The sequence below is a fragment of the Sarcophilus harrisii genome, chromosome 2 (assembly GCF_902635505.1).
Source record: "Sarcophilus harrisii chromosome 2, mSarHar1.11, whole genome shotgun sequence".
In the NCBI taxonomy this organism is placed as follows: Eukaryota; Metazoa; Chordata; class Mammalia; order Dasyuromorphia; family Dasyuridae; genus Sarcophilus; species Sarcophilus harrisii.
This window is the reverse complement of record NC_045427.1, coordinates 30,807,962-30,834,298: the sequence shown is the minus strand read 5'-3', so window position 1 is coordinate 30,834,298 and position 26,337 is coordinate 30,807,962. Positions and strand designations below refer to the sequence as shown.

Genomic DNA, 26,337 nt, shown 5'->3' with positions numbered 1-26,337 from the left:
CCATTTGGGGAACCATTACTTTATTTAATTAGGTCAGTGTGGAACTCTTGTGATTATATGCCCTGTCTTTTATCGCAATCATTTCTTGATGTGGATTGGAGGAAAGAACACTGGCTTTGGAGTCAGAGGTCCTGGGCTGAATTCTGGTTCTGCCTCAGTCCTATGTTGGCCACCTCCTATTTCTCCACTGTGATGGTGGGAGAAGGGCAGAAAATGGGGCAAGGAGTTTTAGAATCACAGTTCATAGACTGTCTACAAACTGGCTACATTACCTGGCTGACTTTGGACAGGTCATTAACTTTTCTGAGCCATAGTTTCCTCTTTTATAAAATGGGAGGACTAGAATAACTGGTTTCCAAAAATCTGCAACTTTAGAGCTCAAATGTAACTTGACGGTCTGTCCGTATGTGGCAACTGATTCTGAAACCACCATCAGGTGTAGAAGCACCATTATTTGATATTGTGGTTCATCGCATACTCTGCTGTCTAACTCTCTTTTGGAAGAATATTTGTGGCACAGTCATGAAGTGAGGCTGGTAACCCACAATCCTTTGGCCTTTTTTTTCTTACCCGTAAACCAGGTTTTTATTCCACCTCTTTTTGACTGTCTTCTTGGAGCCTATCTTTACAGTGTCGGCAGTGAGTTTTAAGTGGTTGTTTATTTGGTCTGGAATTGTTCTACATCATCATCATCTTCTGCATTAGGGTTGACACGTAGTGATTTTCCTGATGGATTTCTTGGAGAAGGGCTGATGTTCATTATAATCACAGCAGACCAAGAAAACTTGACTATCCAGTTATGACATTTCCGTTAAATTAGGGGAAAGGTAATAAGTACTGCGCTGGTGACTTCATCTCAGAGTTACCCAGAAAACAGAAAACAGGCTCCTAGGAGCCTGGGAGCCTCCTCCCATTGGGGGCAGCCCCTTCTGTCTTTTGGCTTCATTCAGATTGAGAAGGGCAACATTTACATGGTGCAGTTCCTCTGGGTGATGTAGTTCGCGTGATGAGATCCTCGTGAGGGGTCTATGAACTCTGATTTTCAGGGCCTTTGCCCCATTTTCTGCCCTTTTCCACCATCATTGGAAAGTAGGAAGTGGCCAACAGAGGACTGAGGCCATCTTTTAATTTTTTTTTCTCTTTTTTCTGTTTCTTTTTTGGTGAGGTGTTGGAGTTAAGTGACTTGCCTAAGGCCACACAGCTAAGTATCCTCCTGATTTCAGGGCCAGTGCTCTATCCACTGCACCACCTAACTGCCCCCTAAATTTTGTTTGAAGGTTGCTATGGCAAAAGAATTCATCACCTAGTGGCCAAGCTACTGGTTATGAACCTTTCTGCTTTTACTTCTGTTGTTCCTCAGATAGCTGACATGGAGAACCAAGGGTTACCTTCACTCTCTGACAAAGCATAGGGATAAGACTTTGTAGAAAACTCTCAAATAGCTTTAAAATCTTTTTTTCCCCTTATATTCTTTTTTAATTATTATTATAGGTTTTTATTTACAAGACATATGCATGGGTAATTTTTCAGCATTGACAATTGCAAGATCTTTTGTTTCAACTTTTCCCCTCCTTCCCCCCATCCCCTTCCCCAGATGGCAGGTTGACCAATATGTGTTAAGTATGTTAAAGTATAAATTAAATACAATATAAGTATACATGACCTAACATTTATTTTGCCATACAAAAAGAATCAGACTTTGAAATAGTGTATAATTAGCCTGTGAAGGAAATAAAAAATGCAGTCAGGCAATAATATAGGGATTGGGAAATCTATGTAGTGGTTTAGTCATCTCCCAGAGTTCTTTCGCTGGGTGTAGCTGGTTCAGTTCATTACTGCTCTATTGGAGCTAATTTGGTTGATCTCATTACTGAGGATGGCCAGGTCCATCAGAATTGGTCATCATATAGTATTGTTGTTAAAGTATATAATGATCTCCTGGCCCTGCTCGTTTCACTCAGCATCAGTTCATGTCAGTCTCTCCAGGCCTTTCTGAAATTATCCTGCTGGTCATTTCTTACACAACAATATTATTCCATGACATTTATATACCACAATTTATTCAGCCATTCTCCAGTTGATGGGCATCCACTCTGTTTCCAGTTTCTGGCCACTACAAAAAGACCTGCCACAATAAGTTTAAAATCTTTGAGAATGATTTAAACATGGCAAAATGTCCTTAGTGACAATATGAGAAGGTAAAAAGGAGGCACACACAAATGATTTTCTATAGTTGACCATATATTTACAGCCATTCAATTAACCGAAAGATATGGAGACTACAAGAGCTCACTATTTGTTATCCAAAAAAACCTATTTGACTTGGTAAAGCAAAATGGAAACTTTAAGTCCCTCCTTGTGGGAGGGAGGGGAAGATGTTGCCCATGTATATTTTAAGCTCCTACAAGATTATTTGATGGATACAACCAAAGAAATAATATTGTTCACTGAGCTTCTCTTTATCGATATAAAATTAGGCATAAAAGAGGGAGGCAATTGTATATACCATTGTCATGGAGGATATCCAGATGGTGAGATCTTTCAGATGCTCATTTTGTGGATGCATTTTTTGAACTGACTATATCTAGCCCCGCTATTATGGAACCTCCTCCTTGAGATCCCTGACTACTCAAAATAATTCAGTGTAACAATTTACACAAGAAAAAAACCAAATGAATGAAAAGCCTATTGTCCAGGCTTTCTGGCTATTGCCTATTCCGTGATCATTTGGATAGTCATTGCAGATGAATGCCGAGTTTGATGCAGAACTGAAAAGATAAAAGAAAACAAGTTGGGTTCAGTCTGAGAAATTACATAACACTTTCAATGTACCCGCTCTTGTCCCTGGCTCAAAAAAAAAAATCTTTTTTTTAAACACTCATATTCTCTTGATGATTCACAGAATCCCAGAACACTACAATCACCCAAGAATCCAAATGATGGATTAGCCACATGGCAGTGGAAAGGTGTGGCCTAAAGCGTGTTAGTAGTGGAGACTTGTACTCAAGAAAGAGCATAAAAAATTTCACGATAAAAGATGCATGATTCAATTCAATAGGCATTCATTCTGTGCAGAGATTTGTATACAGTTGGGACAAGACACGATCTACTCATTGACGTGTAGTGCAAACTCTAAACAAAGGGTCCTTAACCTGGAGTCCATGAACTAGAGTTTGTTTTGATTATTTGGTAAATATTTCACTGCAATTAGTTTCCTCTGTGCATTTTATTTTGTGCATTTAGAAACATTATTTTTAGGGGCCCATGACACACAAACAGTTAAGCTCTGCTTACTTTTCTTGTCTCCACTCGCTCTGCTAGGCTGCTGGCCAGAGGGAGGCTAGAGGCTTGGGGGTGTCATTCTAAGGCCTGTAAGTTTCCTGTAAACCTGTAAGTTTCCTTCAGTGAAGTGATTGTTGATTCATCAATTGTTTTCAATTGGGCAGCTGCACATAGCTTTCAGAAAGAAATTTTTACTGATTTTGCTGTTCTCAGCTGTACAACGATCCACAACTACTCCAAAAGACTTATGACGTGTATACTTATTGTGTATCTAATTTATATTTTAATGTATTTAACATCTACTGGTCATCCTGCCATCTAGGGGAGGGGGTGGTGGGGGGGTAAGAGGTGAAAAATTGGAACAAGAGGTTTGACAATTGTTAATGCTGTAAAGTTACCCATGCATATATCCTGTAAATAAAAGGCTATTAAATTAAAAAAAAAAAAAAAAAAAAAAGACTTATGACGAAAAATCCCATTTGTGTTCAAATACAGACTGAAGCATGAAAAAAAGAATTAATGGGTTATATGTGACAAATATGGACATATGATTTTTTAAAATTGCATATATTTAACCTCTATCGGATTGCTTACTTTTGGGGGGAAGGTGAAATAAGGGACGTAGGAAGAAAAATTTGGAACACAAAGTTTTACAAAAATGAATGTTGAAAACTGTCTATAAGTATTTGGGAAAAAGTAAATACTATGAAAGTATTGAAAAAAGAAAGGAATATTTACTAAGGTGGAATATATAAGTATGGCTGATAGGGACACCCTCTCATCATGAGCCTTCAGAGTTCAGAAGAAGGTAGGGCTCATGCTTGGAGAGTGCATGTGGAAAAGGAGCACCCTTGCTGCTTTCTGGAAGTCCTGGTCTTCCCCAGCTTCTAGATTCCCCTTCTCAGGATGTTCCTTCATCCTTTTTTTTTTTTTTAATTATTATTATTATAGTAACTTTTTATTGACAGAATCCATGCCAGGGTAATTTTTTTTTACAACATTATCCCTTGCACTCACTTCTGTTCCGATTTTTCCCTCCCACCCTCCCTCCCCTAGATGGCAAGCAGTCCTATACATGTTAAATAAATTACAGTATATCCTAGAAACAATATATGTGTGCAGATCCAAACAGTTTTCTTGTTGCACAGGGAGAATTGGATTCAGAAGTTAAAAATAACCTGGGAAGAAAAACAAAAATGCAAACAGTTTACATTCATTTCCCAGTGTTTTTTCTTTGGGTGTAGCTGCTTCTGTCCATCATTGATCAATTGAAACTGAATTAGGTCTCTTTGTCAAAGAAATCCACTTCCATCAGATTACATCTTCATACAGTATCGTTGTTGAGGTATATAATGATCTCCTGATTCTGCTCATTTCACTTAGCATCTGTTCATGTAAGTCTCTCCAGGCCTCTCTGTATTCATCTTGCTGGTCATTTCTTGATGTTCCTTCATCCTTAGCGGGTGGTGTGGGCCCCACCCTCCGACGCCCCTGAGGTAGAGGTTCTGTGACTGGCTGCAGATGGGACTTGTCAGACTTGCAGGATTGGAGAAGTTCACTCCCGGTGAGGAGGACGGGGCAAAGAGGGGGAAACGGTTGCTCTCCTCCTGGCCCCAGATGATGGGCTCGCCAGGGCCTGGCCTGCAGCATCTCGGGAGCCATCCTGGCCTGCTGTTTTCTCCTAGGCCCAGGGGCCTGGCTGACTCTCTCCAAGCAATCCCAGGGCAGGTTCTGTGCAGGATCATTTTGTTGTATCAAGAGACTTTCATTACGGACTTGCTTTAATGCCTTTGATTAACTGATTCAGCAGAGACATTCTCACCCGAGGAAAGTATCCCGGTGGCAGTCTTGGTGGCAAGTTCAGTTAGTTGGATAATTGACTCAGTTGAGGTACCGAGGGTGAGGCTAACCCACAGAGGGGCCGAAGCTGCCCCCGAAGGATGGGAGCTCCCACAAAGGCTCAGTTGTGCTGGCCGCCAGCTTGGGGGGGGGGGGTGTTATGGGACGGCACAACTTGAGCTGGTGAGATTTTCGGTCACTGCAGGAAGCACACACGGGTGAGGTCCCTGACATGTGGGGAAGTGTGTCCCGGGTGTGGGGGGGGCGTGCCCTGCACTTGTGCCGGGGACCCCCAAAGGCCAGTTTGGAACTGGCAGCTCCAGGGAACTTCCGAGATTTTAAAGCTCTTCACATCCACAGTTCATTTGAGCCTTAAGAGACCCTTCTGAGATGGGCACTAAACAGATGATGATTCCATTTTATAGATGAAGAAACTGAGGTTTCAGGAAGTTAATTGACTCCTGGGGTTGAAAATTAAGTCTAAGATACAATTTGAACTAAGATCTCTGGAATCCCAAGTTTGAGACTCTTTCGGTAACATTGTACTGTCTCTCCAGGACTGGCTGCTTTCTCTAAGCAAACCTGGGGTTAGTGGGATGTGGCCTGCCCGGGTACAGGTGTCCCTAGCAGACAAGCTGGGGTAGTCTAAAGAATCCCCCATATTAGACTTTCTTCCTTCCTGCAGTTCAGCCTCGAGGCAGATCTTGGTGTCCCTTCTGAGAAGTAAGACCTTCCCTGATTCAATGGTCGTCCCTGGAGCCCTTACCTCAGCCTGACAACACGGTTCAAGTAAAGTCAGCTAAATCCCATGTGCTTTTATTAAGCCCTAGAAAGCCACAAAGAAATATCCCTTTCTGCCAAACTAAGAGGGGGAGGGAGGGATAACAAGCAAACAACTAAGTACTCACAAGCCCAAAGAAGTAAATGGGGAATAATCAGCCGAGGGAAGCACTAGAATTTGTGGAGGGGCATTAACGTTAAAGCCTCAACTTTCCTCATATTTGCTCAGCTTAAATATTTGCATGGGATCATTCAAATCCTGTCATGGTTGTCAGCTCTCTTTACTAGATATTAGAACTACCATTGCTGGTGATTTTTAAAAATAGCTTAAGACACTTTGCCCTGAGGTCTTTACTGTTCTCCTAAATCAATTTATGGGACAATTAATCTTGACATTTATTTAGGAACTCCTCAGTCAGGAAGGCGTGGAACAAAAGTTGAGGAATGCTAATATAGAAAGCTTAAAAGTGTCACAGTCTCTGTGCCTCAGGTGCCCAATTGTAAAATGAGATTGGCCTTGGTGGCTTCCAAGGTCACTTCCAGCCCCAAATCTAGAATCCATACATCCCATGCTTGAGACCTCTTCAGAGGCCCTGCCAGGGCTTTCATTCTCTTAGCAAAGCCTTTGAAAAACCCAGTCACCTCTACGACTTAAAGAAGCATCATGATAGAACTTTTTTAGATTATATATTTTTGTGTGGGTACAAGACAGATGTAACTAAATCTATATAGATTTAATTTGTGGAGAGAAGAAAGAAATGATTTAAGAATGATTGATTGCACTATGGCAGCTATAGCTTAGATCTTTAAGTATCATGCTAGTAAGGAAGACGTGGGAAAATCTAAAAACATTAGAAGAGTCTTAATATGATGAAAGTTACAAGAAAAGGATTTACACCACAAGGATGTATAGGTCCATTTAAAAGCAGTCTCATGTAAAAGTTTCTTTCATTAAATCACCTGATTTTAATTATCACCTTGTACTTAGGAATACGAGGGTGTCCGGTGTAATAAAGAAAATTACCTTAAACCAAGAGAAGATAAAAGTTGTATGATATAAAACTCATGTAGCTCTCTAACTCTTTCATCTTTTAGTTTGTTTTGTGTGTTGTAGGCAAAAGAAGGAAATTGCATTGAGGAGAATATCAGTAACATTTAATCTTCAGAATGCACTGAATGCCCTTCAATAACTAATTGTTTCATTGGCAATAGAGGAAAAGAAATTGAGCATTTATCTAGATTATCATGGGAAGTCTGTTATAATGGAAACTTAGAAGCTATTAAGCCAATTCCTATTATCATCATCAGACAGAGGCATTCTGCCTGAATGCCTCATAATAACAATACAACTCAATTTTCTTAGAAATAAAGATGACCGTTGCTATTTAATGTGTCTGCCCTCTGTATTTTTTCTTCTTCTAATGATAAGAATGACTTAAGCTGTTTCTTAAGTGTTTGGCTTTCTGTGAGTGTTGAAATGCTTTTAATTTGTCTTAAAGTAGCCAATGCTGTATGTTAAAATAAGTATCAGTATATGTATTGTTTCTCATCGTTCTCTTGTGAATACTGACTGAATTTTGAAATGGCTGTAAATTGGAAGACAAGTTTTTAACTATATTGGGGAAATTTGAAATTAAATGTACTCTGTAACATTTTAACAAAAGAAAATGGGAAATAGTTGACTGAAGGAAATTAGACAAGACAAAAAGTTGTCCCTTGTTTTCCGGCTGAGATATATTTTTTTAAAATTTCACGCTTATTTTTGAATGAAAGAAAAATGTAATTTTTAAGAGGCTCTCCTTCATGTGCCAAGTACCACGTCAAAAGGACTGGAGATATGAAATGGAAAAAACAAGATGGTGCCTATTTTCAAGGCTCTATCATCTTATCATAAACAGCAGAAGTGTTATGTTAATGCTTTCATTGCAACGATTTCTTCACTTAATTTTTCATTTTTATTGTTCTTGTAAAATATGTTTCTAGTAGAAATATTCTTTATCTCTAATATTCTATCTAGAATTCTAGGGTCGTCACCATTGAATTGTATACAAATAAATAATTGAATTTTTCCTCCTTCAGATGTTTGCTACTTGTGTTTGGAGTGTGGATCCTCTATATCCTCAAATTAAGTTACAGTGCTGAAGAATGTGACATGAAAAGAGTGCATTATGTGGATCCTGAGCGTGTAAAGGTTTGATATTGATGAAATGCTTTTCTTTGTCTGCATTTTTGAAACCCTGTTCCATACATGTGAATTGATTTGAATTGATTTTCCTTAAGAAAATTCCAATGCTAGTGGCATCTGGCCTCTAAAATACAAAATGTTTATTATTTAAGGTAATTGTTTAGTAAGGAAATAGACTATCACCTCTTTTGTGCTAAAAGGTCATTGATCCCCCTCCATTTTTAGTCAGAGTTTTCTGTACTTCCCAACCTTCCTTATTAGTACTTCTAGGTCCCCTCAAGATGTTTCTCAGAAATGCATCTGTGGCCAGTTTAGTTTAGGGAAACACTATATCAAATCATTGTGTGGTTCCTTTAGGTTGAATGAGCTAAACATGTTGGAGGATTATTACATGAAATGTCAATGCCATTACCAAAAGGTTATGCTGAATTTTCTTCAGATAGTCAATAAATTCTTTCAGTTGCTGGTTCTGTTCTGCCCAAACTAAAATAAACAACAATAAAATGAACAACAAACCTTAGATCCTTCTATTTTTTGAAGTAATTAGTCCATCTCTATTCTTTTTTCCCCCCACCAAACTCTTTGAAAAAATAACTCTTGAAAAAGTAACTCTTGATCACAGGATGGTTGTAAGGATTAAATGAGAAAATATTTGTAAGTGTCTTATTCCTGGTATATAGTAGGTACTTAATAAGCACTTCCATTCCTGCCCTTTCTTCAACGTTTGATTCTGTTCACCATCACCTTCTTGATTATCTTCCTGGTTCTCCTAATCCTATCTCATTTATTCTTCTTCCTTACCCCCTAATATTAGTATTTTGTAGGGTTCTGCTTTTCTCCTTTCCTCTCCTTACCCCTTCTGTTCTCCCCTCTCTTCCCCCATCCCCATCTTTTCTCCTTCCCTCCTCTTACCTCTCCTCTCCTCCCCTATTCTCTTTCTTTTTAATTTTTTAAATAGTATTTTATTTTTCCCCCCAGTTACATGGCAAGAAAAATTGGGGCATTCACTTGGCATTTAAGATTTGAGTTCCTAATTTTTCTCCCTCTATCCTTCCCTCCCTGTTGTGGTTTTTCTTGGAGGCTGCCTTAGTTTCAGTTGAAATAAATAATTACTCCAAAAATCGCAGCCAGCTGCTAAAAATTGCAAACGTTTATTTCTCCTTCCAAATTAGCCCAGTTAGTTGAGGCCTATCTCTCTGCCTGAGCTCTTGCAGCTTTGTCCTTGGCTTCTGTCTCTGCTTTCTTCAGCCTCCAGCCAGCACCAAGGTGGAAGATGCAATGGATCTCTCTTGCCTTGAAGATAGGGCTTGTAGGCTTTTCTCCCAGAGTGTTCTGTCTCAGAGCCCTGTTGATGTTCCGGAGAAATTCTTCCTAGCTCCAAGAGCTTCCTCCATATATATCATCTGCCAAAGGTTAACTCCTCCTTCTCGAGGCAGGGATTATGGGTTATCTCCCAGAATGCTCTCTGGTCCTAAGAATTTCAAGGGAGGTGTGAATTCAGACTAAGCTAGCCCTGAGTTCCATTGAGTACTTAGATACTTATGAGTTCTCTAAAGGTGTGAACACAAGCATTGTTCAATCAGTTCCACTTAATACCTAGTTCAAGTTCTGGCCCCAAATAACTTTCTAAGATTAAATCAACTCCCATGTCTTAACACTTGGTAAAGATTCCAACACCTCCCCTTCCCTTTTCTGGAGATGACAGGCAGTTTGATAGAGCTTGTACATGTTCTATCCAAATAAAACATATTTGGTTAAAAGTCACAGTTGTAAAAAAAGAAACAATCAAAAGGGGAAAAGACATGAGAAGAAATAAGGTGAAAAAATATGCCTCAAACTGCATTCCATCAGTTCTTTATCTGGTTCCGTAGAGCATTTAGAGGCGGAATCTGGACCCAGATTCTCTCATTTCAGATCTAGCGCTCTTTTTACTCCACCAAGCTGCCTGGGTCTGTTCTCCTTTCTGTCTCCCCTCTTCCTTTGCTCTCCCCACCTGCATGTGCTACCGGCTCCTGGAACCGAACCTGTCTGTCCCCCAGCCCTGCTCCTCCCACCTGCCCTGCTTTGTTCAGCTCCACACAGTGTGGGGCAACAGGAAAACTGATGCCCCCGGATCCAGCTCTGAAGCCACTCAACTTCTCCATCAATAAAGAGGGATGAATAGTAACACCTGCAATAAAAAAGAAGGCACTCCATGTTTATTAGTAATTTGGACATGTGCATTCCCCACCTTTTACTACACCAGACACTCCACAAGGATGACGATTGTCTGTTTTCTATGTTGGGTTGTATTTTTATTTGTTTTATTAAACATTTTCCAGTTAGATTTTTGTATGATTTTATCCAATTTTTTTTTTATAAAAAAAAGTGATGTTATGCACATCTGAAAACCCCAAAAGTTGCTTCTTCCTTGCATCATAGACTTTCCGTCTTTAGGCTAAGAACAAATAAAAACAAACAAAAAAACAAAAAACAAACAAGAACAAATAAAATCTTAAACAAATGACGCAGGGGAAATGCAGGTATCCTGTAGTAGTTTAAAGCTAGCACCGGGTGATTTGAGCCCAGGCAGGAGAAAAATTTAACAGAAGAAACTGTATGGAGAAGTTGTTACCGTCTGCCCCCCATGACCGATCTCATGAGGAACACCTGACAGGAGGGGATCGAGGAGGATGCTGGGAGAGAAGCGGAGCTCAGATCTGTCGGGATGCTGTGAGAATCTCTGGAGACGGAACCTTTCCAGAATAGAACAATCCCAGGATGCTCTTGTCGGGGATGGAGGTTTTCTGTGTCTGCTGTTTCAAGAGGCCTCTTACAAAGCTCATCTCAGAACCAGGTCTCTCCGGGGGGGGGCTGAGGGACTTTGAAAGTTACTAAAAACCTACGTTTAAGTGTGATTCAGAGGAGGGTCTCCCGGTGCCAGTCTGAGCCACGTGGCCTCCTCGTCCGTCCGTCCGTTAGCTCATGGTCCGCACTGGCGGCAGCCAGCTCTTCCTCTGGCCCTGGAGCCGCGTGGTCTGCAGCAGAGACTGGGCCTTGCTCGGACCCTCCGGTACCCTCGTGAGGCTGCCCACCCTTCTCGGGGTTGTGCTTTAATGCACAAAATAAAGTGCAATTGATTGTCAAAAAAAAAAAAAAAAAAAAAAAAAAAAAAAGAATGTTAATGGAATAAAGATGTAATTTCCCCCATCCCTGAGCAGAGGCTCCTTGTGGGGTGGGCCCCCGGTTAAAAGCAGTGGAATGGCACGTGGGTGTGTTGGGTGTTTTCTTGCCTTATCCCGGAGAGACATGGGGGGGGGGGGGGGGGGGGGGGGGGGGACCATGGGCTGAAAGGAAAGAGACAGACACAGAGACAGATGGGGGGAGGAGGAGAAACAGAGAGGAGGGAGGAGACCCTTGCCCTCAGAGAGAAGAGTAGAACATGGGCCCTGGTAGAGCTGTCTATCCTCAAGCCCCGGAGTCGGGCCTGCACGCTGAGAAATGGGAGGATGGGGGAGGACCATGGGCTGAAAGGAAAGCTGGGCTTGGAGCAAGGGGGGGCTTGGGTCTTGGCCCTTCCTTCGCCTTCCTTGTCTGTAGAAGGAAGCTCCATTTGCCTTTGGGCTTTGCCCTAGTGAGGCATAGGGAAATCCAGGGAAGGCCTGCCTTGTGCAGCATCCGCTTGGGGCTGATTTCTGCAGCCCTGGCCCTGGAGTGCGAGCTCTCGGTTGAGAGCCCAGGATGTCCCAGTGACAGTTAGGGATGGGGCCATGGGAAGGGGCCGAGGCAGGGCCTTTGGATCCCTCATGTGCCTCTGCACCCCCTCCATCTCTCCTCCCCAACCTGAGCAGGGCTCTGGCATTCGGACAAAGAGGAAGGAACACAGGGCACTGGGCTCACTGCCAGGAGGTCTGGGGTCTCTCTTCTGAGTATCAGCCCTTTTAAGAAAAGGCAGATGACAGTGTTTGCATCTTCTGTCTCCCAAGAGGCACTTTGTAAGTTTCCAGCACCGCTGTCCGGGGAGCTGTTCCTGGTGGTTCATAGGAGGAGCTGGTTCCTGGGCCTGGCGGGTGCGCTCCCTGGAGCACATCCCACTGGTCTGGCTGGCCCTCCCAGAAGTCCAGGACCCCCAGCCGGTTCTCTGGGGACCCTCACGGCGGTTCTGGGGAAGGGGCTCCTACCTTTCGGCAGGTACGTGTGGGCAATCTCCTCCCGGATCTTACTTTCTAACCCCACTTCTCTGCCCCTTCTGTGGTCTGTCGGTCACTCCCTGGTCTGCCCAGAGTCCGCCACCCCACAGCCTCCGAGAACCAGGACTTTGAGGACTGGGAAGGGCCTAGGAATGACTGGAGAAGACTCTGAGCAGCAGAAAATGGACCAGGAAAGAAGGACGACTTGAGAAAGCTCTTTGAGGAGGGAAAGAGGGAGTCCGGGAGGGAGGGGTGAAACCCAGGAGCAGGCAGAACTGGAGTGAGGAAAACCTGGATTCGAATCATGTTTCTGCCATGTGAGCACCAACTCTTTATTCAGTCTGCGAGCCTCAGTTTCCTAATCTGCAAAATAGGAATAATACAGTGAAAACCTGGGTTCCAGACCTGCTTCCTGCCTCCCCAACATACTGGAACTTCTCCAAAAGTCCGAGAAGCCGCCAGACTAATGCACTCACGAGCCCAGTCCCCCTTGCTGTCGACCCCCCAGGGCCAGGTGAGCCCCTAACAAGATGGCCATGCCCTCCGGGCTCTCACTGGACAGAGAAGTTGAGTGTCTCAGGAGGGTTACCTGGAGAGTGACTGAGGCAGAAGGTGGAAGCCAGATCTTCCCAATTCCCGCTCCTCCTGGCGCCAGACCCCAGCCCAGTGGCTCTTGCTGATAAGATTCTCAAACGTTATGTCATCGCCTCTTCTTTTCTTTGTTGTTGCTGTTGATGTCGTCGTTATCATTGAAAACTCAGATCAAGGTCCTTTGTCCTTTGATGAATGTGAATGTTCCTCCCCATAAAATGAGGATTGAAGATTCATTGATACAATTTATAGATTCTGGACGACTAACAGATTTTCTTAAAACTGCAAAATCTCAGCTTGGTTGTATAGAAGTCAGGTACAGAAGTTGCATTCATTTACATGAATTTTCCTTGTTATGTTTAGTTATCATGAATTACAGTGGTTTCAAACTCAAACAGAAATGGATTCCTGCAGGCCACCATATTGACCTAGAAAACCACAAATTAACATTGTCCAAATTGTACTGTGTTTTTTGGCTAAACATTTCCCAATTGCTTCTTTGGTTTTGCCATGACATGTGGGCCGGGCCCTGTACTTGATAGCTCAGATATAGCACAATTGCTATTGTGTTTACCATTAAATATGACAAAGTAACTTTGAGTTTTATTTGATTACAGCTTGAAATTCTGTCCTAGAGACATGGGGATTTGCTATTAATTAACTTATTAACAAAAAAAAAAAAATCCCTAATTCTTCATATAGCAATGTAGACCTTTAATTAGTTTTTTTAAATGACTAACTTTAATCCCCTCTCTGAATTTTTTTCTTTTTTAAGAAACCCTTAGGAAGTCACATTATAGTTATCTATGCCTTAGATTACAGAATTTAAAGATGGAAAAGACCTTAAAGATAATAGCTATCCCTTTTATTTTATAAATGAGGGAATCATAGGGTGTTTAGTGATTTTTTTGTTTGTTTATGATGTTACCCTTTATTTTTTTAGAAATTTTTGCCATAGTATTTTATTTTCCAAATACATGCAAAGATAATTTTCAATATTCACCTTTATAAAATTTTTCTCCATCCCTCCTCCCCAAGACAGCAAGCAATACTATACATTAAATATGTGCAATTCTTCTAAACATACTTCCGTTTTCATCATGTCTAAGAAAAATCAGATTAAAAATGAAAAAAAAAAAATGAGAAAGGAAAAACAGCAAACAAGAGTGTGTTTAGTGACTTGTACAAGAACATACAGTGAGATAATGGTTGAGCTAAGATTTAAAGCCAGGTCTTCTCTGAGATATGGTCTTAAAGACCACTTATACCAAAGCTTGCAATTTATGTATTGGAAACTTCTCTCAGCCGATCAGTTAAACCTTTACTCTCTGTGTGTTGTGAGTGGCCATCTTAAGTCATCATCACCTGACAGAAATCCATCTACTTTCATGATCTGGTAATGCTAAAAGAGAGATTGAAGAATATTGTTCTGAAAATATTTGGGGAAAAAAAACAACAGGTAATTTCTTCTGTTTCCAACCTTAATGTTGTCTATTTGCACAAGATGTAAAGACTGGGAATTTTGAAGTAAAAGATAGATTGTATCTGGTAGTACTCATGTGCAGGGAATCCCTCCCTATTGTTTAGATAGAGAGGGATTCATCTTTCAGGTTGAAGTCGGTCATCTTTAAGCTACTTTTCTATTTCTACTGGTCACCTGTGCAGGAGTGCTCAGTAAGCCAAGAATGTGCCAGTTACAGATCCTCACTTCTCTGCTTTTGGATGAATGAAGGATGACACCTTATGACTAAGGCAAAGGAATATTACTTGTCCTACGGGGAGCACCGTGGCTCCGGGGCCGTTTGAATTTTGCATGTAGTTTCACCTTCCCATAAATTCCTGCTGCAACAGGAGTGGGAGTATTTCTTGAAAGAATTATGAAATCCGCGTCTGACTCCGGGCAAATGCAAGTGCAGCCTTGTTTACAGATAAAGCAGGAGCAATTCTGACTTAATTAATGTGGGCTGATGGGGGGGAAATACTGCTTTGGAGCAGGAAAAAAAATGATAGGCAAATCACCTGGTTTCCTCACTAACCTCTCTCTTAGAGCTGAGGAAAGTGAATTCTAGAGAGATTATTAACTAAGGTCCCCCAGCTGGCTCGTGGCAAACATGGGGCTAGAATTCAGGTTTTCTCTTTCTTGCTTCCGTTTGGGAAAGGGAACTGGCATTTGTATAATACTACATGGGAGGCAATGGCCTAAGCACTTTAGAAATACTATCTCATTTAATCCTCCCAGTGACCATTTTACATGTGAAAGAATTAAGGAAAACAAAAGTTAAATGATTTTCTCACAGGCTGTAAGTGTCAGGTATCTGAGGCCGGACTTGAACTCGGGTCCTCTTCACTCCAGCCCGGCGCTCTCTCCCCCCGGTGGGTGTTAGACACAGGGCATTGCCATTCCCTTATCGGCATCCCCTCAAAAAACAGGCACCCAGTACTGATCGTTCCTGATGCTTCCTGTTGAGGGGTCAGTGGAGGGGAGCCGACCACACTGTGACTCAGGGAAAAGGAGGAGTGGGGGGCACCAAGATGTCTGTGCCCAAGGCCAAAGGGCAGGAACCCCCTGCCTAGATCTTTTGGGGGTTTGGCCCCGGATTCCTTGCTCCCGGGTCTTTTCCAGACACAGACACATCCCTTGCTCTTTGCCCCCAGTTCTAGATAATTTGGTAATGGATTCCTTTCTGCTGTGACGGTCTGGCCTTGACTCTGGCCTTTCACGGACCTATGGCTGGACCCCTGGAGCTGACCTTGTTCTGGCCCCCATTAAAGTAAGTGGGGCAGCCTTCCAGTGCCCCTCAAAGCAGCGTGCAGTCTGTGCTTCTCAGTGTTTATAGAGGAAGCCAGGAAGCTGTTAATTTGCATGACCAAGTGGTTTTCTTAATCTACCTTGCTGATCGTCATAAAAAAGATAGATACTTCGGATGTTTTATATGAGAAATTTTGTTCCTTTGAGAATTATGTCAAGGTCACCACTATGCAGGTCCCAAGGGTTTTGATGGTGACTGGGTTTTGCTTTTTTTTTTTTTAAACGAGCCTAACAATTTAAGACATGATCTAAAATTAGGAACCTTCTATGGGATATGATATACTAAACTGTAAACCTGAAAATTAACAGCAAAACATAGATTTATTTTTTTTAAATCTCAGCTTAATTTATTTATTTATTTATTTATTTTTTTATTTAATAGCCTTTTATTTACAGGATATATACATGGGTAACTTTACAGCATTAACAATTGCCAAACCTCTTGTTCCAATTTTTTACCTCTTACCCCCCCCACCCCCTCCCCTAAATGGCAGGATGACCAGTAGATGTTAAATATATTAAAATATAACTTAGATACACAATAAGTATACATGACCAAAACATTATTTTGCTGTACAAAAAGAATCAGACTCTGAATTATTGTACAATTAGCTTGTGAAGGAAATCAAAAATGCATGTGTGCATAAATATAGGGATTGGGAATTCAATGTAATGGTTTTTAGTCATCTCCCAGAGTTCTTTTTCTGGGTATAGCTAGTTCAGTTCATTACTGCTCCATTAGAAATGATTTGGTTGATCTCGTTGCTGAGGATGGCCAGGTCCATCAGAACTGGTCATCATATAGTATTGTTGTTGAAGTATATAATGATCTCCTGGTCCTGCTCATTTCACTCAGCATCAGTTCGTGTAAGTCTCTCCAGGCCTTTCTGAAATCATCCTGTTGGTCATTTCTTACAGAACAGTAATATTCCATAATTTTCATATACCACAATTTATTCAGCCATTCTCCAAGTGATGGACACATTCAGTTTCCAGTTTCTAGCCACTACAAAAAGGGCTGCCACAAACATTCGTGCACATACAGGTCCCTTTCCCTTCTTTATAATCTCTTTGGGATATAATCCCAGTAGTAACACTGCTGGATCAAAGGGTATGCACAGTTTGATAACTTTTTGAATCTCAGCTTATTTTAGAAGAGCTTATAAAATTCTTAACAGGATTGGATTATACTTGCTTACTTTGTCATACATGGCAACTGATATAAGACCATCAACATATTAGTAGGTACTCAAATGCGCTTGATAATTTAGTCTGCTTATAACCCCAAACCTCTTAAGTTTTTTCTTCTTATACTAAATCCCCTGTAGCTTTACCTGGTCTTCCCAGAAAACAGCCTAATTTCCCAAAATTTGCCTTGTAAGCTGGGACTGGAAGCTGCCCCACTGCTCTGCTTTGTTACTGAACCAGGACCAAGGACCTCACTTGATGATCTGCTAGTTTTAAGATCCTCTCACTGGCTTTTCCAGATTCTATCTCAGATGGGCTAAACACCCCTTTCATTCTAGTGAGACTCCATAAATCTTAGCTTGAGAAAATATATTTTATGTTTATTTATAAAGATAGATTAGTCTTTGTTTTTAATACATTTATTATCTATAACTGGATACTTACAATATCTAAAACTTACTCTCAGATCAAATTCTGCTTTTCCTTATTCTAGAGAGCACAGAAATACGCTCAGCAAGTATTGCAAGGGGAATGTCGCCCTGGTTTTGTGAAAAAGGAGATGGAACGATTATTTGATCAGAAATATGATATGGACTCATCCCCTTTTGTGAAAGAAAATATGGAAATGAATGAAGATGTATATAAATATGATCCTCCATTTGGATTTCGCAAGTTCTCCAGTAAATTGCAAAATCTTTTAAAACTTTTGCCCGAACACGATTTGCCTGAAAACTTGAAAGCAAAACGTTGTAAACATTGTGTTGTTATGGGAAATGGTGGAATACTGAATGGACTCGGACTGGGCCACATATTGAATCAGTTTGATATTGTGATAAGGTATGTGCTAGTCTATTATTAAAACTGAATTTATTTCTTAGAGAATTTGTAAGTACTTATTGAGTCTTTACTGTGTGATGAGTACCGTATAAATGCTGTATGGGACATATCGAGTGCCGTCCCTAATCAGATAATGGCGATACACATGAAACAATTGAAAACATCAGGTAGTTAGGTGTGTAGCAAAGCCAGCCATAAATACAGCAGGAAGCCAACAAACATGTGACAGAGGCAATGGGGAGGCTCTTACTAGGGACTTGTGGAGAAGAAGGATGGGACTGGATGCCAGACCGAGGCGGGTGGGCTTGGTGCAGTTAGGTCCTGTTCAGAGGGCGTCATACTGAACCTGGTGCTGTAAAAGGAGGAATCGGGCCGCACCGGCCCTGGGCTTTCTCCTGGGGCCACCGTGGAGGGCAGCATCTGGAGGTCCTGCCAGGGGGGATTTGGGGGGGGGGGGTCAGTTCCAGCCGCAGACTGTCTGCTGCCTCAGAACGGCTGAGGAAAGTATAGAAAAGCTCTTCACCCACCAGACTGGCCCCAGGATAAGAAACTTTCTGACCAAAGTAACAGATACAAGTCCGGTTCATGCTTTGACAAGAGAAGGGTGGAAGGAAAGGGGGCAGAACAGTCTTAAGAATTAGTTAATGTTGTATTCTTAAAAAAAAAAAAAATACAACCATTATAGGTTTTTTGTTATTCCAAATATAAGCGTTCTGTGTAAGACATTTAAAACACTAGTTTGTGAGGATAAACTCCACTGGAGAGAGAAAATACAGACTGCAGGAGGCGTGGAGCTGGGAAATTTTCTTGATTTTGGGCAGGATCTGAGTCTTGCTTTCTGATCAGCCTTGCAGTGCTCTGTAATCAAGCATTTCTCTATCAAAAATCTCTCCCCCTCGGCGGGAGGTCTGTGGAGCCTCTTCTTCATGAAGAAGGATGATTTGGAATTTTTGCATCAGAAAATTTTTGCACCTGGCAGGGGTGGCAGGGGTGGAGGAACACGGTGGAGGGTCAGAAGTCCAATCACGAGTAGCGAGCCCCCCGCCTCTGTGAGCACAATCCGAATGGGGCCTGGGTGGTGTTAGACAAAAGTCCCTGACATGCTCACACCAGGGTGACCATGAAGCTTATAGTCCACAGTCCTTATGCCCTCTTGTGTGCCAGGCACGGCCGCAGCCTTGGGGATATAGAGAAAGACAGAGTAGAGCTCAAGAAGTGCCCGTGGGATGGAGAGCAGCCCGTCCTTTACAAGGATGTGTGCAAAGTAACGTGGCGATCACGGCTAAGGGGGGTGCTGGAGTTAGGGGAGAGTCAGGAGAGGCTCTGTGAGAGGGCGAGGGTGTGATGGGACTTGGAGGGAGCCAGAAGATGGAAGTGGGCAGCTACTGATGCTACCCCAAGGAGAGATGGTGCCTTGGGTGAGAGGAACAAGGAAGACTGATGTCACTCAACAAGAGAGCACAGCCAGGGAGTAACTCAGGAGACCGGAAAGGGGGAAAGAGGCCAGAGGATGAAAGGCTTTCTATGCCCAGGAAGGGACTTGCTCTGGCGGCGATAGGAGCCACTGGGCTTGAACAGAAGTGCGACATATCAGATCCATGCTTTAAGGAGATAACTTAATGGCTGAGTGTTCCTTTATACCAGACTTGAGTTAGACACTCAGGCAGACAAGCAGACAGATAGAAAAATAGGGAGAAAAAGAGAGAGGGAGAGACAGAGCCAGAGAGAAAAGGAGGGAGGGAGAGAGGGAGGAAAAAAGGAAAAAAGGAAAGAGAAAAGAAAGGAGGGAAGAAAGAAAAATATGTGGATGTATAGGAGAGATGGAGATACAGAAAGACAAATAGAGGATGCAATGAAGGTAGTATCAGTGAGACTTGGCAGTGGATTGGAGATGGAGGTGAGAAAGAAATTGAGGGTGACAGTTAGGTTTCAAGCCTGAGTAAGTAGGAGAAGAATAGTGCCCTTGACAGCAACAGGAGAGTTAGGAGGAGGGGAGGGCTCGGGAGTCCAGCTTTGGACATGCCGAGTTTAATGGGGTTATGAGATACCCAGTTACGGATGGCTATTGGATAGGTAGGCCCGAGAATAACCAGCATAAAATGGTCATTGCACCCAGGGGAGCTAATGAAATGGTATGTAGGGAGAAAGGGGAGACCCCCACAGGGAATGGGCATGACCTGGGCAATGGAGGGGAGCAGAGCATGTGGAGTTATCCAGCAAATAGCAGGAGTACCAGGAGAAACCTAGAGAGAAGACGGTACCAGGGAGGAAAGGGTGATTCATAAGGTCAAGGGCTGCCAAGAGGTCAGAGAGGATGAGGACTGAGGAGCAGGAAGACTGACGTTCACAGGTTTTCCTCAGAGAAGGCTCGTGTTAGGAGTGGTCCGGCCATTCCCCCTTCTGTCTGTGTTGAGCTTACAGAAAGGCCATTGTGAAGATAATGTTATTTAATGTGTGGATAGAGAAGGAGAAAAAATTTCTCAAAAATTCCCTTCTCCACGGCCTCTAAACCAAACTATCACATTTCTTAAGCTGCAGTAACTTTGCCTCCCAGCCAAGATGGCTTTACTCCTTATTAGCTGCCATACACCCAGGCCCAAGGATAGGAATGAGCCGGGCACGAACAGGATGCCCTGACTAGTAGTTTCCCAGCTCCGACTTGTTGCTATCTGAATCTTTCATGCTCGTCACCCTTCCTTTCCAGTTCTAGGAGAAATTAAAAATTGTCGTTCTCCAGGGTTGTGGATATCATTCCCCTGTGGGTTTACTTCACCATCTGAAACTTTCCAATCAAAAAAAACCCAGTCACCACTCCTTATAGAAAAGGTGTCTTCATTTAAAAATTTTTAAAACTCCACAATCCCACAATAAAAAATGCTTTCTTTCCTCCCTTCCCTTTTCCCCTTTCTTTTTTCCCCCCCCCCTCCCCTTCCCCCCCTCCCCCCCCTTTTCCCTTTCCCTCCCTTTTTCCCCCCCCCCCTTCCCCTTTCCCTCCCCCCCCCCCCTTCCCTTCCCTTCCCCCCCCCCCCCCCTTTCTTCCCTTTCCCCCCCCCCCCCCCCTTTTTTCCCCCTTCCCTCCCCTTCCCCTTTTTCCCCCCCCTTCCCCTCCCCCCTCCCCTTTTTCCCTCCCCCCCCCTTTTTCCCCCACCCCCTTTCTTCTTCCCCCTCCCCTTTCCCTCCCTTTTTTCTTCCCCCTCCCCCCCCCCCCCCTCCCCCCCTTTTTCCCCTTCCACCTTTTTTCCCCAAAAGTGTTATTCCTTGAGCAGGGGCTGTCTTTAACTACCCTTTGTTTGAAAAAATTGTATATAAAAATTTAATAAATCCTTTTTCATTCATTTTGTTCAACCAAAAAAGTAGACGGTAAAAACTTCTTTTGTAAATATGATTTAAAATATGAAATTAAAGAATCCAAATGTTTGTTTCATAGTTTCATATTTTTCATTTAAATTTAAATCATCCAGTCCAAATTCTTCAATTTTTCAGGTGAGGAAAATTAAGCCCAAAGAATTGACAAGGGGAAGTGACTTTCCTGGTCACACAGGCTTTTCCCACCGCACTAAAAACTCTGTCTCACAAATGCCCTCTTCAAAAACAAAGCACTAGATGTGGTAAACATGACAGCAATTTCATGCTCCAAATGACACTATCTCTCCAGACAGGAAATGACTAACAATATGGGACTTTGTCCCAAATTAGCTCTCTGTTATGGTCATAGTTAAAACAGTGTCAAAAGAATATAAGTTAAAAGAAAATTTAAAAATGAGAAGGTAGCTTTTGTTTAGTTTTCATAATTCTAGTCCAGCTTATTTAAACAGACTGTTACCACTGGGAAAAAAAAATCAAAAGTAGAGAAAAGTAAAAGTTATTGAGTCTGATTATCACTATTTCTGAGGTAAGTCTAACTTATGTAAAGGGCCAACCTCTTTTTTCAAAATATTCTACAGGGAGATGATAAAGGATTATGAATGGTAACATCTTATAAAATAGTAGAAATCAGTATGTGAGAAAACAAGCCTCCTGAAAACTTGGCATTAAACTTAACAAAGCCAAGGCATCCCCATAACATTTCAACAAAGCCCTTGACTTATGTACAAGGAGCTCCAGCTGAGAATTAAAAGGAAAAAATAAGTATAATAAGGCATTCCCTGGAGAATTACAATCTTCTGTGAGAAGGCAACATTAAAACAAGTATAAGATAATTTGAGGAGAGAACATGAACAATTGGAAGGAATAGGAAAAGCTTTATGGAGGAACCACTCCAAATTAAACCTTGAAGAAAGATAAGGTTTCCAAGAAACAGGTGAGAAAGGAATGAGTGCATTCCATGCTGTGGGGACAAAGTTCGTGCAAATATACAAAGGGATGGAATGGAATGTTGAGAGGGAAGAGTAATTTTGGCTAAAAGTTCAAGTTTAAGATGGGGAGTGATACCAAACTGTGGAGGTCCATAAGCGCCAGACTAAGGAATTTGTATTTTATCCTAGAGTCAGATTTGTTGAAGGCAGAGCAGGGGAGTGAGTGGGGAGTGAGCGACATGGTTAGATTTGTGTCTTAGGATGTTTATAGCAGCCTTGTGGAAAATGGATGGGGGGGAAAGATAAGCTGGAAGCCAGGAGAGACTCTTATAATACTATAGGTGAGAGAGAGGTCCAGAACTAGGGTTGTGGATATGTCATTAGAGGAAGATGTGATCTGAGAGGTACTGCTGAGATAGAATTGACAGGACTTAAGTGATTAGCGAATGGGAAAGTGAAAGATTAAGGAAGACTTTGAGATTACAAATCTGTTTGGGAGATAAATTAATGCCCCTAAAAGATTGGGAAGTTTGGAGGAAGGGCAGGGGAAACAGAGATATATCTCATTTGGGCCATTTGGAGTTTAAGATGCAAATGAAATTTCTTGGTGAAGTTATACTATGGGCAGGAAGCCAGAAGCAAATTGGAATAGATAATATTAGATCTTTACCAGGTTTAAGAGTTATGAAAATGAAGATTTATGAATCCGTGAACCATTGTGGCACTAGAATTGAGGAGGATTAGGGTTAAATATCTAAATGTGTGAATTACCTCTATACCTGCAGAAATGATTGAGATTATTAAGGGAAAGATTGGATAGAGAAAAGGACCCAGGTCAGTTTGAGGGACATTCATGCTTAGATAATGGGAGATAGTGGAGAATCCAGCAAAGACTAGACTTCTCAGACAAATAGAATGACAAATAGATGCAAAATGAAGTAGATTTGCCAGCATTTTTTTTTTTGTAATAGCTTTTTATTTTTCAAAATACATGCAAAGATAGTTTTCAACATTCGCCCTCACAAAACCTTGTGTTCTATTTTTTCTCCCTCCCTCTCCATTTCCCCTCTCCTCTAGCAGCAAGTAATCTGATAGAGGTTAAATATGTGTAGTTCTTCTAAACATATTTCCACATTTATCACTAGCATTTCTTAAGAATCCCTTTTCATAATTTTGATTTTACTGCATAAGTGCTTTTAGGTATTTGGTAAGGATATTAAAAATGCACTTAAGGAGATTGTAGGAAGAACACATAGAAAAATATATTTAAACAAAAGAAATCCATGCAGTAGATAACATAATTTTAAGAGTAATTAGGGGATTGATTTTCAAAATATTTCAAAAACTTTAATATTTTAAAAGAATGAAAAAGATTATAGATGATATTAGTACCAAAAAAAAAAAAAAGGTGACCAAGCCAACATTAACATGTATTGACCCATATGCCTCCTTTTTTGTGTAAATAAAATTTGTGAGGACGCTCTATGTATATGTCAAGTATCATTTGTGAAAACATGAGAAGGAAACAGGTTTTGTAAAAATGTTCTTTAACCAAGCCTATTTTTGGCTGGCTGAGAAGTGTACTAAGTATACTGCCAGACGGTTAGGTTTTTTCTTGTTGATTATTACCAAAAAATAAAGGAAATTTGATTCATTGGAGTTAAATAACACTCTTAAATCTGTGTATGATGTGGAAAGGACATCATAAATGTGTATTTATGGTTTTAACTGCATGACACACCTTGTTTGAATAACATAAAGGTCAGCAGCAGATAATTAGTCTAATAAAGTTGTGGTTTTTATTTTAAAATTTACTTCTGCTTTTTTCCAATAGGTTAAACAGTGCACCAGTTCAGGGATATACAGATCATGTTGGGAATAAAACTACTATAAGGATGACTTATCCAGAGGGAGCTCCATTGTCTGACCTCGAGTATTATTCTAATGACTTGTTTGTTGCTGTTTTATTTAAGAGCGTTGACTTCAACTGGCTTGAAGCAATGATAAAAAATGAAACAGTGGTAAGGAACAAAAATTCATCTACAAAATATATGCTTTGATTAAAACAAGGTTTGAGATTTAGTGCTGGAAGAGGACCTTAGGAGACATCCAATCCAATCGCTGCATTTTACATATGAAGAAATTGAGATTCAGATACTTTTCCACCACCATCTAAGTCTGAAGTAACAGTAGACTGATTTAAAACAAACATGGCAAACCTTGTTCATTCAAATGAACTATCTGTCAAAGGGGTCCTCTTGGGGAAGCTATACCCTGATCCTGAAGTTGAAGAGTCTGGACAACTCATTTTGGGAATAGTTCTTAGTCATTTGCCTTCAGAACCAGATAATGAGCCAATCAAAAATAAGAAAGAACCAGCCTCATCACTATATTAGTCATGAAAAAGTGACATTCCCCAATTTAATCATCTTTCATTTATTAAAATTGGTTCCTGATGACTTTTGGCCATTCTCAAAAATTGATTTTACTCTCAAAGAATAAAAATATACCACTACTGAGCATATTTAAAAGGATGTGAGACATGTTATAAAGACAGTTCCAAAAGAGAACTTCCAAAAATATTTTGAGCAAAGTCAATATTATTTAGAGTTGTTGAACTTTTTTTAAATATAAAAAGATACACTATTTTATCATCACAGCTTATATTTGTGATCCAAATCATAATATCCCTTGCAACAAGGTTACTGTTTTCTATGTATATGTCAAGTATCATTTGTGAAAACATGAGAAGGAAACAGGTTTTGTAAAAATATTCTTTAACCAAGCATATTTTTGGCTGACTGAGAAGTGTACTAAGTATACTGCCAGACGGTTAGGTTTTTTCTTGTTGATTATTACCAAAAAATAAAGGAAATTTGATTCATTGGAGTTAAATAACAATCTTAAATCTGTGTATGATGTGGAAAGGACATCATAAATGTGCATTTATGGTTTTAACTGCATGACACACCTTCTTTGAATAGCATAAAGGTCAGCAGCAGATAATTAGTCTAATAAAGTTGTGGTTTTTATTTTAAAACTTACTTCTGCTTTTTTCCAATAGGTTAAACAGTTTTTTAAACTATTTTATCATCACAGCTTATATTTGTGATCCAAATCATAATATCCCTTGCAACAAGGTTACTGTTTTCAGGGGTATGTCTATCTATCTCTGTATTTGGGGGTGGGGTTTATGTCTGTCTATATTTTGTGGTCAGCCAGGTGACACAGGATAAAGCAATGGGCTTGGAGTCAGGAAGGATTGAGCTCACATTCAGCCTCAAAAACTTAATAATTCTGAGACCCTGGGGAAATTATTTAACCCTGTTTGCCTCAGTTTCCTCATCTGGAAAATGAACTGGAAAAGGAAATGGCAAAACATTCCATTATCTTTGCCAAGAAAACACTATATCCGGTAATAAAGAGTCAGACATGCCTAAACAACAACAACAAATATATTTTTGCATATTTGTAGATATACAGAAGTATTAACCATGTGAAAAAATGGAGTGTCTTTTATATACACAATTTTAAAAATATCCCTATTATTTAACCTTCCAAATGTATACCACTTTGTTATACCTTTGGGGAATCTTCAAAGCTGGCAATATGAAGGCCTTCAAAATTGTCATCTTTTTCTATAGGGCAGTTAGGATGCTATCTCCTCTAGCTTATCGTCTGAAAAAGTTTTTAAATTAAAAATCAAAACTGTATATTTCTCCATCTATGCCATTCTAAAAAACCTTGAGTAGGTTTGGAAAGGAAGAGAAAGGGAGGAGGGAATGAAGAGAAAAAAGGAAGGAAGGAGGGAGAGAGGGGAAAAGGACATAAAGAAGGAAGGAAATAACCTTCCTTCTTCTAAAGTTGGAGGCAGTGGCAAAAAAAAAAAAAAAAAAAAAAAAGAAAAGAAAAGCATATTATACACTATTTGGTTGGCCTAATTTGCTAGTGATCAATCATCCCTCTTAACATAGGCGTAGATCACGAGAACAAGTCTTTCTGTAGGTTTGAGTTGTATTGTAACACCACGGGTTAAGTGGAAAGAAACATGGAGCTTGGAGTGAAAAGACTAGCGTTAGTGCCAGGTGCGGGGCTGCCTCGGTCTGGGCTCCAACCTTGCCTGGAGTCCTAATGTTCGCAGCACTGACCTCACAGGTTGGGAAACGCACTTGGTTTGGAGAAAGGGAACCATTTCTGGGTTGGATGGGACCCAAAATGAAGGCTAATCTAAACCCAGGCCCGATTTCAGGGGCCTCCACTGGAGGTCATTCCTATTGTCCTTAAAGGCTTGGGGAGGGATTGTCTCTGGGGGGGACCCGTTGGGGGCATCTCTAATTATTGGAAGTTTGTCCTTTGTATCAG

General features: G+C 41.1%; 1 protein-coding gene across 3 annotated transcripts in view; it reads left to right on the top strand.

Moving 5' to 3' along the window:
* Window positions 1-26,337, top strand: part of ST3GAL5 (ST3 beta-galactoside alpha-2,3-sialyltransferase 5) — a 63,095-nt gene that overhangs the window by 24,853 nt on the left and 11,905 nt on the right. For all 3 annotated transcript variants that reach the window (XM_031949789.1, XM_031949788.1, XM_023495268.2), the window contains 3 exons: window positions 7,981-8,092; window positions 17,337-17,680; window positions 23,810-23,996. In XM_031949789.1, coding sequence (XP_031805649.1) covers window positions 7,981-8,092; window positions 17,337-17,680; window positions 23,810-23,996 — 643 coding nt within the window. The remainder of the gene's footprint in view (window positions 1-7,980; window positions 8,093-17,336; window positions 17,681-23,809; window positions 23,997-26,337) is intronic.